At 40.4% G+C, this 17,441-nt stretch overlaps 1 protein-coding gene across 3 annotated transcripts in view; it reads right to left on the bottom strand.

The window, feature by feature from the left end:
• TTC7A (tetratricopeptide repeat domain 7A) overlaps nucleotides 1-17,441 on the bottom strand; it is a 167,910-nt gene that overhangs the window by 93,754 nt on the left and 56,715 nt on the right. For all 3 annotated transcript variants that reach the window (XM_084201685.1, XM_084201687.1, XM_084201686.1), the window contains 3 exons: nucleotides 10,113-10,230; nucleotides 4,072-4,129; nucleotides 656-728 (listed from right to left, as the gene is read on the bottom strand). In XM_084201685.1, coding sequence (XP_084057811.1) covers nucleotides 656-728; nucleotides 4,072-4,129; nucleotides 10,113-10,230 — 249 coding nt within the window. The remainder of the gene's footprint in view (nucleotides 1-655; nucleotides 729-4,071; nucleotides 4,130-10,112; nucleotides 10,231-17,441) is intronic.

The following is a 17,441-nucleotide window of genomic DNA, read 5'->3' on the forward strand; positions in this document are numbered from 1 at the left end:
GAAGCTGTTCCAATAAAGACTTTAGCTTTTAAATAGAAAGGACAGAGAAATACAACACCCCAATTTAAATAAAAAGGGGCAGAAAAATAAAGCACAACCCAAGTGGTTGGTTTGGGGTTTTTTTTTCTGAAAGGCAGTGCAGAGCATTTTCTGATCAGCTTCCTTTTTATGAGTTAACACCTGCAGCAGCATTCAAATGCCAACTAATCCCACTCGCTGCAGAGCTCCAGCACGCGTCAAAGCCGGGCGTCAAACGTGCCCAAGTTTGGAATAAAGCGATCCCAGCGCGCGAGCTGGCACCGTACGGAGCCGGGCACAACGGGACAGCCTCTGGAGCGGCCTGCAGCGGGACACAGCGGGACACCAGGGAACAGCAACAAACACACCTCGCTCTTCCCACACACACAAGGCTGCTCCAAGACTGCTCAGGAGTTAGAGCTGAACACATTTCCCTGGAGAAGGCCATTGCATGTGCTACAGAATTATTATTTTTAGAGTAAGAATTAAAAAATATTTTACATAAACATATTCTGACTGCTTGTTACCGGTTACAATGCAGAAAGGAAGGGACCCTGTTTAGCAAGCCTGGGTCTTGTTCAACTGGGCTGTCCTTCCACCCTCCCATGACTCAGTGATTTCCAAATATTTCACATACCTGTCTGACAAGAGCCAGCTGCAGTGACAGGTAGAGGATGATCTGGTGATCTTCGGGGGCCAGGTCATGTGCTCTTTAAGGATGACCACATAAGACAAAAAGAAAAGTGACTGTTAGATTGCACTTTGCAGAACTCCTTCACTATGAGTCACATAAGCACAGAAAAAAACCCAGTCTTCCCCCACAGAAAACTAGTCCAGTAATGGGGGAACACACTGAAACTAGACAAAAAGCAGAACAGTGCTGGCCTGGCTAAGTCAGAATCCCAGGAAAAAGTATGAGAAACACAGCTGCCAGGATGTTATACAACTTACATGCTCCTTTATTAAATGCCACTTAATATTTTGGAACTTGGATAACTAATATGGAAAAAGTAGCTCTGAGTGCATAACAAAACCTATCAAAGCATTATTTTAAGTAATTCAGGTGATAGACATAGTTGTCTAAGTTGTTCCTATACAGCCACTTTTCAAACATTAAGAGAGGGTTAGATTAACACTGAAAAAGCAGTCACTATGAGCATGTAGAGGAGCCTGTGACACAAGCTGGGGCTCAAACACACAAAACATTCTCCACCCTGCAGCTTCTAGTTTAATTTTTGACAGCAGACTCCTAATTTGGAAAGGGAAGACACTGAGGGAGGAATGATTTGATGACAGGAGCTGCGCCTGGACCAACACCAAGGCCCTTATTGTCAAGCTTGGACTCTGAGATATTCCCTTCCAGCCCACAGCAGGCAGCAGCCCCTACACTGAATTGAAGCCTTGGCTAGAGAAGGCTGCAGTGTCTCCAGAACCAGATGTGCAGGCCCTTAACAAGTCTTATACAAGGCAGGGAACAGGGATGGACGACCTGGGCAGAAGTGTCCCCTCTCAGACTATGCTAGGCACAAAACTGCAGTCTGAATTTCCAAGCCTGTGGAGAAGCCATTAACCAAGGCAATGTTGAGATAGTGTCTTGGGGAACCCAGTCTAGGAGGAAAGGTGGGGCAGCAGCTCATGCCACCTGGCAGCCCACTCCAGGAACCAGTGGATTCTCCCCTTGTGACTCACAGAGCTCACTCACAGCTCTGCAGCACAGGGAAGTCATTTCACATGGAGAAATGGGGAAGAGGAAGGTCCCTCATAGCCAATTAACATTTCCTGACCTCTTTCTGGGCTGCATTCCAGGACACCAGGGAAACCTGCACCTGCACTGCCAGGCCCAAAGTGAGCACAATTAATGTCCTTATGAGGGAGAAACGACAGGCTGACAATACTGCTGGTTAAAAACCATGCCAAAACTATTGATTTGCTAATAATAAACAAGTAGCAATAAAATAATTCCTTCAGGAAACAAACCACACACCAGCAGCCACTATTCAAATACCATCTTGGCCTGTGAGTGAGAAGATTTTGAAGCTGATTTTTATAACTAATGGCTCTAGAACAAATTAATTTTGTATGGACTGAATATGTCCCGTAACTCTGCAAGTCAAGGTGGCACTCAAGTGTTCTGAAGCAATGCCAAAGACATCAACATGCAATTAGTACAGGTGAGTCACTAATTTCTCCTTCCACTTGAAAAAACACAAAAAAACCACCCAAACCCAAATAGCCACAACCCCCCCACAAAAAAAACTCCCCAACCCCCCCAAAAAATTGCAACAAACAACAAAACTCCATGAGATAGAACCCAGCTTTGCCCTCAGGCGTTAGACAGGGTGAGCCACATCTTTACAAAGTCTCTCTTGTGAAACCTTCAGTAGCCTCTCCAGCAATAAATAATAGGAGAAAGTTCACAAGAGTATAGCAGATGGAATAAATGGTGCTTTTGGGAAGAAATAAAGGACTGTAACTTTACTGCTCATTTTCCTCAGAAGGAATTAGAGCAACATTTGGTGCAATCTTCCAGCTGAAAAGGCCCCTTACAGAGATGACTACAGGCCAAACTATGGCCTAAGAGATCATACAGGCTTTTCAAAAAAAGGCAAAAAACAAGGAAGGTACAAAAAGGAAGGAAACCAAACCTGGGCATTTAGAAAACACTAGTAATCAGCTCACTGTCACATTCCTGTTGGCTGACGTTTGAGTAACTAATGTTTGGCTAGAAGCTTGTCTGCCTCCTAGGTAGAGTTAAGATACCACAAAAACAAGTCACAGCCAATGGGAAAGGCCAAAGGATAAAAAACAAGGAAGTTTAAAAGCAGTGCAGCATCACAATTCCTTAAAATTGGTCAGCAGTTAACATTCGACACTGGAATCCACAAACTGGTGTGACTTAAAAGTGCACTCTTCATCCAAATAGTGAATGAATAAATGGCTTTTAGAAGTTTTCTTTCTTTCTCAGACCTCCAGAATTGTATCTGTGGTTTCAGTTCTTGCACTCACGAAAAAACCAGTTTAAGACAAACATGCTGGGCTCGTTCTTGGTCAGCACCAGCAAAAAAGCTAAGATCCTTTAAAATTGTTCAAAATGTTAAACCTGTACTTTGAGATACCAGAGATCTCAAGTTTTCTTCACTTATGTAATTATGAGCACAATAAACTCAGAATTAGACCCTTCAGCCCAAGACTTAGACCACATAAGCTTCCATTTAATTGCTATCTATAGTCTATAGGCATCTACATTTACAGTGGGTTGTAAATTGTGAATGTAATTGTACAAATGTAAATAACTGCCTGAACATCACCTAGTGCATTTGGGTGGTGTAATTTAATCGTAACAGAGTCAGGAAGCTCACATCTTAATGCTCTACCCCACAGAATGGACAAAAAAAGGTTTTAAATCAAGCAGTTGTACTTGAGGTCTCAAGTGTAGTTGCACAAGAGCGTAATTCACAGTTGCTTCCAGAGCGGAGCCATTGTATCAGTTTTCCCAGAAATATAGGGATGAAGGAGAGGTGAGTGGTGCCTGATTTGTACCACTAGCTCTGGAACCTCCTCTTCCAACAACAGCTGATGTAAACACTCATTAGGACAGCAATTATTCCCTCCCCTAGGTGCCCTGGTGCCAGGTCACCCCATAGCTGCCTACACCCTGATGGTGGAGGTACTTTCCCACCATGACAGAAATAGGATTTTAAGCCTGCTTCACACAGGAATTGAGACAAAATTAACTTTCCACGTCTGCCAGCTGGCATCATGTGAGGAAGCTGCATCTCCCAGCACTGTAGATCTCACTGCAGCTAATTTGGGGCTAAGGTTTTTTTTATAAGGTGGCAGAACAGTACTCTTACCTTGGATATTCAATCAAATAATCACTGCATTTAGCCATCACAAAAATGGTTTTGACAGACTACTGCTGAAATCTAATGAACTGTTTTCAAACTTTCCAGCACGGAAGCCTTACACAGAGGAAAAAAACATAAAAAGAAAAATTTTTCTGAATTAATGAAAAAAACGCACAAAGCGAGTATCTGCAAAATTCCTACTCACCTCTCCAAAGCCTGCAGTGCTTTCTTGTTTAATTCATCCTGAGTGCTCTTTAGAGTAGCTGTAGGACAAGAGACAATGCCATTTAAGCATTAATTCAATGTTTCAGATCAAATAAATAAATCTATAGAGTATTCAAACTGGGAGCACAAACACTATGGAAATCTCTGTGTGTTTGTGCATGTGCTGATTTTGACACGAATTCTCAAATTCATTTTTATTAAAGATTATTTTAAGTCCTTTGTTTGAAATACTGAAGCATTCTTTATTTACACATGCCACTGAAGGGGGCTGGGAGAAGGGGTCAAACACTAACTAGATACTAAGAAGGTAACAGGCCCTCAGTCAGACTGCTGCAAATGCTACAAGCAGTGACCTCAATCACATTCTGATTCAGGTACAGAATGTGTACAGAATGTACACACCCACTGACCATCTTCGTAGGAGGATGCTGCAGGTTGAACAGAGAACCCCAGCAGCCAAACTTACAGCTCTGTGACAAAACACCATCTTGGAGACCACAACAGACTTTTAGGTTACTTCAGATGTGGCATTAGCCACTAATGCCCTTCTTCCATGCCTCTAATTGCCTGACTAATGAATCCTGCCCAGCACACACATGTATCAATGTATAAATTAATTCCTACCTCAAACCAGAAAAGGAAGAGAAGAATCAAGCTCTTGTTATACTTGGGTATCATAAGATATGATCAAGATCAACAGGAACAGAGGAAGAGCTTAAAGGAACATGGCTTTCTCAGATGCAAAACATCTGGAAACCTAGTGATGGTTTTTAGAAATGCATTGGCTGTCTTGTTCTGGTTCTTAGGTTTTCCCATTTTCCATAGCACTTGTTTCTTGTTCTGCCTGTCCTAAAATTGAGAGCTATTGATCAACAGCATAAGTAAGTGATGAGAAGTTAATCCATCAGCAAACATCACCCATGAATGTATCTGAATTGATACATCAAGTCAGTGTATGCTCCAAAATAGGAGGTTACTAAGTAATATATAATAACGCAACAAACCCAGTGAAATTCAAGTATTCTTAAAAGTTATTAAGAAGAGATGTGTTTTTCTGCAAGTCCTGCAAATGTAACCAGTTTCTTTGCATTCTGCAATACGCCAGTGAGTGAAATTTTGTAAGTAAATTATCTGTTGCAGCAGCTATAGTGATCAGACCTTTTGTATTTCTGCATCTTCCAACAGTAATTCAGAATACTAGGTGCATTTGGGAGGAACAGCAATCTTTAGGATTGCCTAATCATAAAGATTAGTACTTGCTTAGGCCACAAAACCTACTCTAAGATACAAAACTTATCAAAAAAATTGTATTTTAAACAATAAATTTTAAGACATGGACTTTCATGTAAAATGCAGCATCTATTAAAAATACATCACTCTCAGTAGCCTTAAATCAGGCTGAAAAATACTGGATAAAGTTAACAAAGGAAGAAAATTTAGAAAAAAATTAAAGAACCAAGATTGATGTAAACAAAAATGCTTGAGGAGACATTAGAAAGGATTTGATCATACCTATAAACATCCCTACAGAAAAAAAATCTGATATTCTGTTTCTCATGGAAACTACCATTCTTTAAGTTACAGAGCAATTCTGAAGATGTCACACAGTAAGAAAGACTGAAAGAAATGTTACCATTTGTCCCTCAAATTAAACTGTAAATGGAAAAGCTAGAACTTCGAGCTTCCACCTGTTAAGACATTTGACTAATGTTCAGTTTGTAGTCAGAAAGAACAGACAATATGTTGTGGAAATGATGTGATTACTCTACAACTAGTCAGCTTTGCCTCTGCATTACTGGGAAACAGCATGTGACTCCCACCTCCCACTCTATGGATTGCATCTTCAGCTACCACAAAGTTTGGAATGCTGTGTGCAGTTTGGCATCCACAACAGAAGACATGGTTCCATTGGAACAAATCCAAAAAAGGGCCATGAAAATGGTTGGAGGGCTGGAAGATGAGAGTCTCTTGTACAGAAAAGTCAAGAGATTTGGTGTTTTTCAGCCTGGAGAAGGGTCAAGGGAGGCCTTCTTAATATTTCAAGGGGGTTTTTAAGAAAGACAGAGAGCGATTTTTTTACCAGGTCCTATAAAGCCAGGCCAAGGGGCAATGGTTTTAAACTAGAAGAGGGAAGACTTAGATTATATACAGGAAGAAATTCTGAACTAGGAGGGTGGCAAGACTCCGAAAAGCTGCCCAAAGATGTTTCAGATGCCCTACACCTGAATTATTCAAAGAAATCTGCAACCCACTTGTATCACTGAGAAGCTCTCACTTCAGACAAAGAAAAGTCTGCACTAAGGAAACAGAACCTGGTGGGTCTGATTAAACTTTTAAAATCTGTGCTCCTTTCTCCCAGGTCAATGGTACCAAAGAATTCTTCAGTCCCTACCCAACTTTACTTCCTGCGAGCATGGCTGCTGCAGTTCCATCAACTAAAACAAAATATTACTTATTACTAAGATTAAAATAAGCTCCAAAAGCAGTCTGACCAATGGGAGAGTGGCACAGGGCGGTTTCTGAAATCCATAAGAAACAGTAGTTTTGCAAATGCCACTTCAGCAGCCCAAGATTTATTTTCTGAAGCAATCTGGGTTTTTAAAGCAGCTTCAGCCTTACTAAAAATCAATAGGTTCTTCAGCAGTATTTTGTACCTAAATACAAAGCTCTGGATCACATTTAAAAACAACGGAGGACAAGTTCTGTCTTAGTAAAAGCAGCTAGTGCACAGCAGGAGTAGTGAACGCATGGAATGAAACACAGTGCCAAGGATCAGAATCAACTCTACAAACATGGGGACAGGAATCTAGTTCTAATCTTGTCCAATGGATTGAGCACCCATTAGCAGCTGAAGCACAGTCAGGTCTATTTATGTAAAACATTTGTTTTGTGGGAAAGGATTCAGTTGGTAATGTGCAAAACTGTTATGTGAATCACAATGTAAGAAGTGGGGATGACAGATAAATGGACTTCATAAATAAATTTCTGATCCAAACTAAAACACTGACATACGTGTGCCCTTTTGCAAATATGACTGAGTTTCAGAAATTATTCCCTTGTGTTCAGACATCTAATATGGCACAACATACAATTTTAGCACCCAGAATTATAATTAAAGATTGCATGCACTGTTATTTCCAAAAGCAAAGACTAAGTTTGTTCACTAATAATTTATTCACTTATTAGGGAACAAATTGGGGAGGGGGGACTTAACATTAATCAGTGCTGTCAGTACACTGACTGTGAAATGCACAAAGACTGATAGAATGAGGTTCTAATTCAGTCCCTGATCCATGACCTTCTACCAAAATTCTAAATGAAAACAGAGATACAGCACACTCATCTCTGAAAAGAGAATGAGGGACTGTTACATCTACCAAGATTTCACAATCTATGAGGTGGCGATGTGAGGTAAGAAGAGCACTTGTATTTCACAATACATTCTCAGCCTAGTCTTTCCTCTTCAGCCTTTGGTAAATTCATGTCACCTTTCCCTGTCTTCAGTGAATTCTTCACCAGACCTAAGGGAGGAAAAGTTGACAATACAGCTTATGTCAAAACTGGAAGGATGGGAGGAAGAGGAATGGTTTGCTGTTGGCATTGACAACTGACATTGGAAACCGATCTGCAGAAAATGGACATTAACTATGCACAGGAGGCTTGGGCTTCTAAGACTGAGGCAAAAGTGTGAAAGTGTCAACGACTTCCTCTGAGGACACATCTTTTAGCTACTTCAATGAGATTTATTTCAAGAAACATGTAATTAAACATTAAGAATAAGGAAGCTTTCCAGCATAAGTTTCAGGAAATCTTACTTCCTACAGAGCTTTTTGCAAATCACAAAGAAAAGGCTTTAATACAACTCCTCAGTGCCTTTGTCACACAGGAGGAGAAATAATTACTAGAAGGTTATATTAAATAAGAAAGTCCAACTTGGATGCAAGGCAGAAAGCTTTAGAAGGGAATTGGTCAAATGTCTCAAACACTTAGCTACTATCGAAAATACTGATTGACTGAAAGTCATCTTAACTAGAATGTTACAGGAATCTCATATATACACACACATAGATGTTTGACTTGTCTGCATATGTCAGTAAGAACTGGTATAAATACAATGATAAACAAGATTGACAACATGAGGCAGAATTACATCACAGAACTGCTGTCTTTCAGCATGTTCTAGCTTTGCTTCCTCACTGTCATATGCTATTTTTTAACAATGTTAATGAAAAATGTCTTGCTGGTGCAAATTTGACATTTTCTAGTGAAACACAGTTCCATATTCATGACCATCATATGTATGCTTTTGAAGGACTTAATCCATTTTATTAAATATAATCTGCAAAATGGAAATATACTCTTCCTACTTCCCTCCAATAACTGAGTGACTTGTCCTGTTGCCTTAAAGGCTAGAGATACAAGAAGGCAGATATATTCCACTGTTTCAAAACATAAATCAGAGGCTAAACTGAAAATAATCCAAGGCAGTTGTTGTGAAGACTGTTTCTTATACATTAAAAAGGATACAATACTGAACTAGTCTCTTGAAAACTCAGGAGGTTTCCAGAAAAAGAGTTTCCAACTCACATTTTGCTGTGCCAAAAATATTTTTAGAGCTAGAGTACAGTACATGCCTCTCCATTCTTTAGAAACCACCTTCTTTTCATACTGAAGTTTACAAAGAGATCATAAGGGGCTGACATAGAAAACCTTCTATCTCTGAAAACAGTCTATGGGATCTTGTATAGCTTTACAACAGTTTAAACAACATCCAGGCAAAATGCCTGAAAAACTAGGCTGTTAAGTAGAACTCTAGTCCTAGTGGACTTAAAATATATATGTAAGACAAAGTTCAGGCTAAGGAGGACATACTTTTTGACATGAACTTCCTAGGGAGAACTACTCTGAGACAAAGAAATGGAGAACTGGAGACAGTTGCAGTGCCTGTTAGGCTCCAAGATGAAAAGCAGTTCTCAGAACAGCTGATCAGATATGGCTGGCTGAAAAACTACACCAACTTATGCTACTGAAGAGCACAAGAACACTTTCTCAGACACATGCCTTGCAGAATTCTGGCATAAGTTGCAAGGCCTGCATATTCCATGATAACATTATAGAGTAATTTTAGCTTTGATTTGGGCTTCTTTGCTGAATCAACTTAGAAGAAGTTGGGTTTTTTCCTATGGAACCTCTATGACAGAAAAGCCATTGCTTGCATGAGGGCAAGACTGCCAAAAAGATTAGGAAACACACCAGCTCAGCCATTATTCAAAGAAAATGTGTTAGAACATATGTTCTACCCATGTTAGAAGTCACAGAATAAACAAAGACTGTTCCCACCTGTGAGCTTGATGAAGGTCAGAGCTAGAACTCTCCCAAACACTTCAAACCCTTCTAACTACAAAGCACCAAATCTGCAGGAGCCCCTTGTCCACTCATTCAAGATCCAAGCGTTAAAATAAAACACTTCTTACACTCAGTGGTCTGTTTCTAGTCAACATCCACATGTACCAGTGAGGTAGATATTTTTATCTTGTTTACTTCTAAGTAAAAGAAACGACATCACAGAGAGGTTGCATCTCTGTGGGGAATCAGTATCATGCCAGGAACTGAAGTGAGGCATTTCTGACTCTAGTTCTTGGATTGTATTTCTTTATGATTTATGAGTGGGTGACAAAAACATGAAAAACGATGGAAAGTTTGACTTTTTGTTGTGTAAATTAAGTGAAAAAAATGTATTACAAATATTCAAGTAAAACACACTGAGCATTGTCAGCTACACTCAGATTATCACCCCCTAAGTAATGACCTGCATTTCTTCCTTTACCTAAACGCTTCACTTTTATTACCACAGAAGAAGCTCTCTGAGCACGTGAACAGTTCCCATTTATCTTGTGATCTGATTGCTTTTCATGTCTAGTCACCACTGAAGGCAGATTTTCTAATAAATTCCCATTGCTTGCACTGATGACTTCGAACAAATGCTCTCCATATAACACACTTGACAAAGAAGTAACTCACCATCAGTAGCTTGAAGGCTGTATGTCAGGCCCAGTGCCAGGTAACCCTTTGCTAGGGACTCTCCAGCATCCTCACCCAGGTCTATCACCATTTTAGCAAAGTGTTCTCCTTCTTCCAGCTGCAAAAGAGGTAAGTTGAGACTTACAGGCATTTCCTCCATATTTGCTCCAATAAAATTCACCATTAGCCTTATATGCAAGTAATCTGAGAGCCATTCACACAAGGGCTTTCAGTGATCCCAGTGAACACTCATAAAAAGGAGAATGTAGAAGGTCGGATTAGCAGACCTTGGTGCACATGGGCAGTTTTAAGAAAAGTTTGGGTGTTGCACCCCAAACTCTTTCCAGATCTTTCAGATTAATCAAGGACACGATCTTATTTTATACTTTCCTTCAGGCACACTTCAATCATGCAGCCTAAAATGCAAACACTGGATCAGCTGGACTACTTTTATGATATCCTAGTACGGCATTGAAAGGTCTAACAGGTTTCTTCCTTCAAAGGAAAATCATTCAATTTTACTCTCTGATTTTTTTAAACCTTAGCAAATTTTACTTTTTTTTGAAACATTAGAATAAAACAAGAAACCACTAACTTCACTGAAAGCTCTAAGCTGCTGCTTGAAGTTCTGTTGCCACAAGAACGCAGAAATTTCAGGACACAAATTTTGATCTGAACTAACACACTACCTTGGCAGCTCTGGCTGCACGAACCACTTTCTGCATCTTTTGCAAAGACACAATTGCCTTGAAAATGTGTTTTATATTATAGCTAGAAACTGGAGGAGAGAGCAGTCACAGTCACTCAGGAACAGCCTCCAAAGTGATGAAATATGTAAGCTGGTCTCTTCTACTACATCACAGACTGCTCTCCACAGCCTTCCTTTCGACACATCTATCAGCATCTGTAAGATCTGAGTTACTGGCCATTTTAAATTAAAAAAAAAAAGTCAAATATTATTACAGAATGGAGTGTTCTTCATTTCTAACTTTAAACTCTCATTAATATCACTCACCCATTTTAAGTAGAAAAGACAAAGACCTGTACACTGTATATGCACTGAAAGGTGTAGGTTGGAGAAACACTGGCAAAACTTGTAAGTAATGCCTGAAAGATAGAGCCTACAGGAAGATCTCATTTCTGTACAAGACAGTATGCAGATCCTGTCACCCATAATCAGAGTCATCCCTAATCAAGAAGCAGACACCATTACACTATCTGACAAATCCTCCCTTTGGAAACTTTAATTACATCACAACTGACTTTATGCTATGGGGTTGTTTAATTTTGAGAAGGTACTTTTTTTGTTGGAAATCCAGCTAGTTTAGACACAAGTACTGTGGATGTGTGCCCTCTTTATACTCAGCATTGTCAGACTTCAGCACCTCATGGCTCCTTAACTTCTAAAATGACTCACCCATAACCTGGAATTAAAATGCACCATCAGACAAGAAATTAGCCTTCTGCAGTGATCTGTTAATACTCTACCTAGGAACAAAATCTACTTGACTTGATGTAGCATCCTGTCAATGAGCCTCCTAATCCCATCACTTGAAAACATTCAGGTGACAACATTAACTAATGGCTTCATAAACAAACAACCTGGATTTATTAGATGATATCAAACATTAGAAAAAAATTACTTTTAACATAAACCTGAAGAAAAGCTGAAAACTGCAAGTGAAGAAGCAAACCTCCACTGCTTGGATTTCTTCCCACCAGTGCAACTCCCTGAGGTCACAGAATTCAAAGTAGGTGTAGACCAATTTATACCCCAGTTTCTGAAACCTCAGTCAGTCCAACAACCAACGTGTATGTTACCATCAAACCCTTTCCTGAAAGCACTATGAAAGCATTAGTGCTGCTCATTACCCCATCAGCTGTGACTGCAGAAGCCACTAAGTGACACAGGAACACCTCCTGCAGAATACTGGGACTTGCCAACTAAACTGCAAGGCCTGTCTTTGAGGGTAAAATCCAAAGCCTACCAAATAGTCCCACCTACTTCTGCAATGTTGAGATAACACCCTTAAAGTCTGATCACACCAGGATGACTGAGATTTGTTTCAGATTTCTTAAGCTGTCAGTAGCCCTACCAGCTTCCCTGCCACATACTGAAATGTGTCGTGGACCAGAGCCTAGGACAATGGAAGAAGTGGGCCATGACTTGCCACATAGAAAAAACCCAAAAAAACCCCAAACCAAAAAACAAATGAACAACAAAAAAACCTCCTATATTAGAAGTAAATTCTTCATCTCTCAAACTTTTACATAAGACATGAAATTTCTGCAGCTTGAAAATTCATTATGCACCTCTTTGCCACCATAAACAGCTATTTTTCCACTCTCTTTATTGTTTCTCCTCTTCTCACCACACACACTTTCATCCAAGAAGTCTCCATTAGAAGAAGAAAAGAGCTCTACAAGGTATTCTAATGACTAGGGAACAGGAATAGGGGTCGATAGAATGTGTGGGAAAAACGACTGAATTAAAAGTTTGAAGATGAAATGAAGACATGTAAAATTGGAGAGAATTTGTTCCATTGTTTCTCTGAATGGTCACCTGATGGTAATTCCAGTTTCTGACTGGAAATAACTATACTGCACAAATCAGTAGTGCACCATTCAGCCTTCCTGCCTGCCAGTTACCAGGGCCACCTGTCAGTATCAGATTAATCTAATGAATGAATAATTAAAACCATAACTTTTCAGAGTGGCTGAAACAGCACTTCTAGTACATTCTTGTGAACATTTATTCATACTAAATACTAATGGCACTTTGACCAGCCACAAAGATTCCTATGAATGCAAACCTAGGTCAGCTGAAGTCGGCTTTGAAAATAAGTGGCCTCACAAACTCCAGCACAGCTGGTTCTGTTTATGAGAACATTTACTTTTCCTTCTTACAGCACTCAGACACTTCTCCTGCCAGCCCTGCTGTGGCAGCCATCTGCCCCCTCTTCTCCCATTCTCCTACTCTTCAGTCATTCTGGGCAAGTGTGAAAAGCCAAACCTTTCACTCACATCACCCACTGTGAGGTTTCAACTCTCCAGTGCATCAATCTTGCAGATGGCCTAGTCAACTGTGAATCTGGAAAGTACTACCTGAAACAGAAACAACCCCCTAGGGACACACTTGGGGTAACCAACTAAACTGCAAGGACTACCAGACTGCAGTCTGGATAAAAGCTCCCTCTCCATGCACCCAAGTGAGGGACCAGTAGTGAGCCTGAGCTGTGATCTGCCAGTAAAGCTGTGTCTGTGGGGGTCCTTAAGGATACTGGGTGTCTTCAGTCTGTTCTGTGGAGATGAGAAAGGGAGGAGGGAAGGCCTACCATGATATTATCTTAGAAGCAACAAAAAACAAAGTCTCAAAGCCCTCCCTCCAATCTGCATTACTGTTCTAACATTTTTCTACATACTTTGCACTGAAAAGCTGGTGGAGAGAAGAGCAGCACTCCAGGCTGCAGGGAGAAGCTCCCTCCCTCCAAAACTTGCATGGAAGAAAGACAACCTAGGGGAAAAACAACCTAAGAAGAACTCTCTGCATTTTGAACTCCAGCTATATAAAGTGCCAGGAGGCACCTGGAACCACTAGCTAAGCAATCCCTCTACCACACCAGAAAGCAAACACCTGGCACCTGGAGAGAGACAGGCTGCCAAACTGTGAACTGACACCAATGAGATGGTAATACTCTGGGGTTGTTTGGGCTTTTTTTCCCTTTTCACTTCCTCCTTCATATTTGAAAGAAAAAGAACAGTTGCTAGCTGTACCCCTGAGGGATGATTCCCCTGGTACAGAGAGTGGCTGTTCCAGCCACCACTGTTATTTGGCCACAGGTTTTGGTGTGTGCTCAAGCCAAGCCTGGAGGCATACTGACAAGGGAGTGGAGAACAGCAGGTGCTGTCCCCTGGCTTAATGCCACCCAGCTGGTGTCCAACTGCCACCCAGATTGTTTTTAGAAAAGCTCAAGCCCTACCCCACTGAATCAACAGCTTGCAGGACTAAGTAGAAATTGCACTTCTCACCAGCACACATTTAAAGTAACTAAGGTCAAACAAATCAATGATGAATGCAGGATGAAAACAGCGTTTTATTGTGCCAAAAAAGAGGAGCACGCCAAGGAAGAGGCAAGGAATACATCAAATGACACTGGACTTAGGACAGCAGACAAGGTTAATGAAGCAGGTGAATTTGGACACCCATGACACAGAACAATACCCAAGCACTTAAGAGATCAAAATCCTACAGAAAGGGTATGTATCCAAAATCACACATGATGTTAACTAGTTGAATCGACCCCTTCTTAGCATTTTAATTACACTGGGTTGTAGCTATAGAGACTAATTCAAAGAGAAGAATATAAATATAGAGAAATGAGAATGATAAGAGAAAAATGCATAGGAAGAAAATGGTCCATAAGGCATAGTCTAATAAAAAGGTTTTGTCCCAGAGCTGTTTACAGCACACAAAGCCAATCATGTTATGTATGTCAGAAAAAAAAAAATCCTTCTATTGCTGGTCTAGTCAGCATTTGCTCTCTGTGTCACCATTGTTAAGCCCACCAATTTAGTCTGTATAAACTCAGCCCCCAGCACTTAGGAATACTCAGGCCTTTCCTCCACTGTAGCTAAAGTGGTTTGTTCACAAAGGAGATGTACTGAAGACAAAATTATTGGTCATTTTTAATGTCTAAAACCCATGGGATTGCCCCAGAACAGCAGTGGTGATGTAATCAAGAATGTCTTTTAAAAGACAGAAGAAATACGTAGCAGCTCCTTGCCCTTCCCTGATTTCTCAGCAGCCTCTCACTCTAACGATGCTGATCCTCTCAGATGTCTGTCAGCAGGCAGAGTAACTCCAGTAACTAGGACTAGATTTCATCTTTTAATATTATTTATACTGCACTATGACTTAAGCATTTCCAGGTGACTCCAGGGCTCCTAAGTGACTGGGTACCAGCCCATGCACAGCATTTATTATCTATAGTGGCAGGGTCAACAACAGACAGAAGGGGAGAGAAGCACTCTCTCATAAAGTGCTCTGTGAAAGTAATGAATGTTAATTAATGTGAAAGTAAGCTGTTACCTCAGAAATATGCAGCTCTAAATCTACATCCTGACACACACACACTGCGACGTCCCGACCTCATGGATGTCCCACTCAGTTTGTATGACTCCATGCACAGTCTGCCCTGGCCCAACACAACTTCTTCTCCCTTTCCCTGACTGATGGCATGATCTCTGTCTTCCCAGCAAAGTGCTGCAGTAGAGCACTTGGCTGTGCATTCTAGTTCAAAGAAATGAGGGAAATAGGAGGTACGGCACCATCCTGTGCTGCAGCTTTTGCCCTAGGACAAAGTCCTTTGAAAAGCTTGTATTAGCTGATAATAGCGGCATCATTTGATGCTACACAAGTTTAGCACGCCACCACTATTGCTATTATATCAACTGTGGACTATTATATCAACTGAGGAGCAATTAAAATGATAGACATGCCTCATGTCTTCCTGCTTTTCGTCACAGCAGAGTTCTAGAAGATTCAAGCCTATTCTAGGACTACAGTCCATTTTGCTCTATGTGCATTTACAGTATTTTCAACATGCCTCCATTGAAATCGAGTAAAAGGCAAAAGAAAGCATCAGGGTAACCCTAAACACCTCAAACAAGGCTCCCAAAAATGGAGAAATTCAGTATTTAATGCCTGTCTGTAGGAAGAAGTTCCATTTCTAGTATTTTGACAATATCTGCCATAACAGCATCCCGGAGAACCTAGATTAGTAGCAAAATTAACAGAACTGTACTATTAAAATATTAAAAACAACAACTCATACTGCAACTCAAAGTCATTGCCAAAATAGGCAAGTGAGCATTCAGCTGAGACCATGCCAGGGAAGGCTGAGTGAAAGAGGAAATTGCAGCAAGCCTTTTAGTGAGCAGAACTCTGAATTTATAGTGGAGCAAGGGAAAGCAACCTCAGTATGGACATATTCCAGTGCAAGCTATGTCAACTCTTCTGTGGAAATTTAAAACAATACTCTCACCTACAATAGTCAAAGACTTCACAGTGCATTCTGGAAAGCTAAAAGACAGCTGGCTAAACACAAATGGACTTTCTGGTTGCTTGATAGAATCATCCACATGCAAGTCCAGCAAACTGCTGGGCTGAAACCCCAACAAGCTGGAAGGCTTAGCAGCATGTTCCCTTAAAAGTAATTCTAAGCCTACTACAAAAACATTTAAAACACCTGTGTAATGGTTTAGATACAATACAGAAGCTCCAACTTTGCTGCACAGGTTTGACTGCATCCTGACCATACAAATGTGGTTTACATATGTGCATTCGTTTTGAAGCTTTTCTGGTCCTTCAAGTCTACTGGCTTAAGCTGTAGAATTAATGAAGTACTGATTTGTTGTTTACAGTGTATTATTTTTATCTTTGTTTTTGAAAATATCTAATTCTGAAAAAGGTAGCCAAAACACTGCTTATACCACTCAGTGGTATACTGCAGGCCCAATCCTAAAAGCTAGCAGTTGATGGGGCAGATCATCTGATGTAAGCCAGCATGGTACCCCTAACATGCCAGCAGAGTACTGCCAACTTACATCAGTTAATGATCTAGTCATACTGCCACAACAGAAGCTGGGGGAGGCTCAGCTCTTTTCTGCATCAGGCTCTGCTATATATTGATTTGCATGGCACTGTATGAATGCATCCACATTTTCACTTTGATTTGTTCTGCACTGAGAGATTTTTTCATAGATGTGATCAGGGCATCCTCAATGTTGTAAATCAGTATAGTACATTTCAATTAATTTTCTGTTTTCCCTGCTCTTAAAGTGTGCTGAGACACCATGTACAAGGCCAGCAAAATGACTTAAGTGATCACTAGATTAATCATGAAAGAAACTGTTCTGTGCTTCTCATGACATTCTGTAATTATCCATCTGCATAAATGTTGTATTTTGGGTTTTTTTTTTTATTTTTACTGCTAGTAGCTGCAAGAAGACTAAAGTACTGCTTGCCCATGGGCTATAAACAAACCGGCTACAATACTGCACCACACAGTAGACAGATGAAGGATATAAATTAGCTGTTTCATTTGGATAAATGGTGATCTGATTTCACCCTTTTCCTGCCTAGCCAGCAGTCAAGTACACAGATATATTTCCTAATTGAAAAATTAATCATATTTTATATGTTCTGAAAAGAAAGATGTATTTGAATATTTGTAACTGCTAATATTTGTCCATTAGACTGTTCCTGTCCCATGTCTATCTTCCTTTCTATTTATACTGGCATTGATCAGCCTGTTAACTTCCAGTTTA

The sequence above is a fragment of the Fringilla coelebs genome (assembly GCF_963513975.1).
Source record: "Fringilla coelebs genome assembly, chromosome: 3".
NCBI lineage: Eukaryota > Metazoa > Chordata > Aves > Passeriformes > Fringillidae > Fringilla > Fringilla coelebs.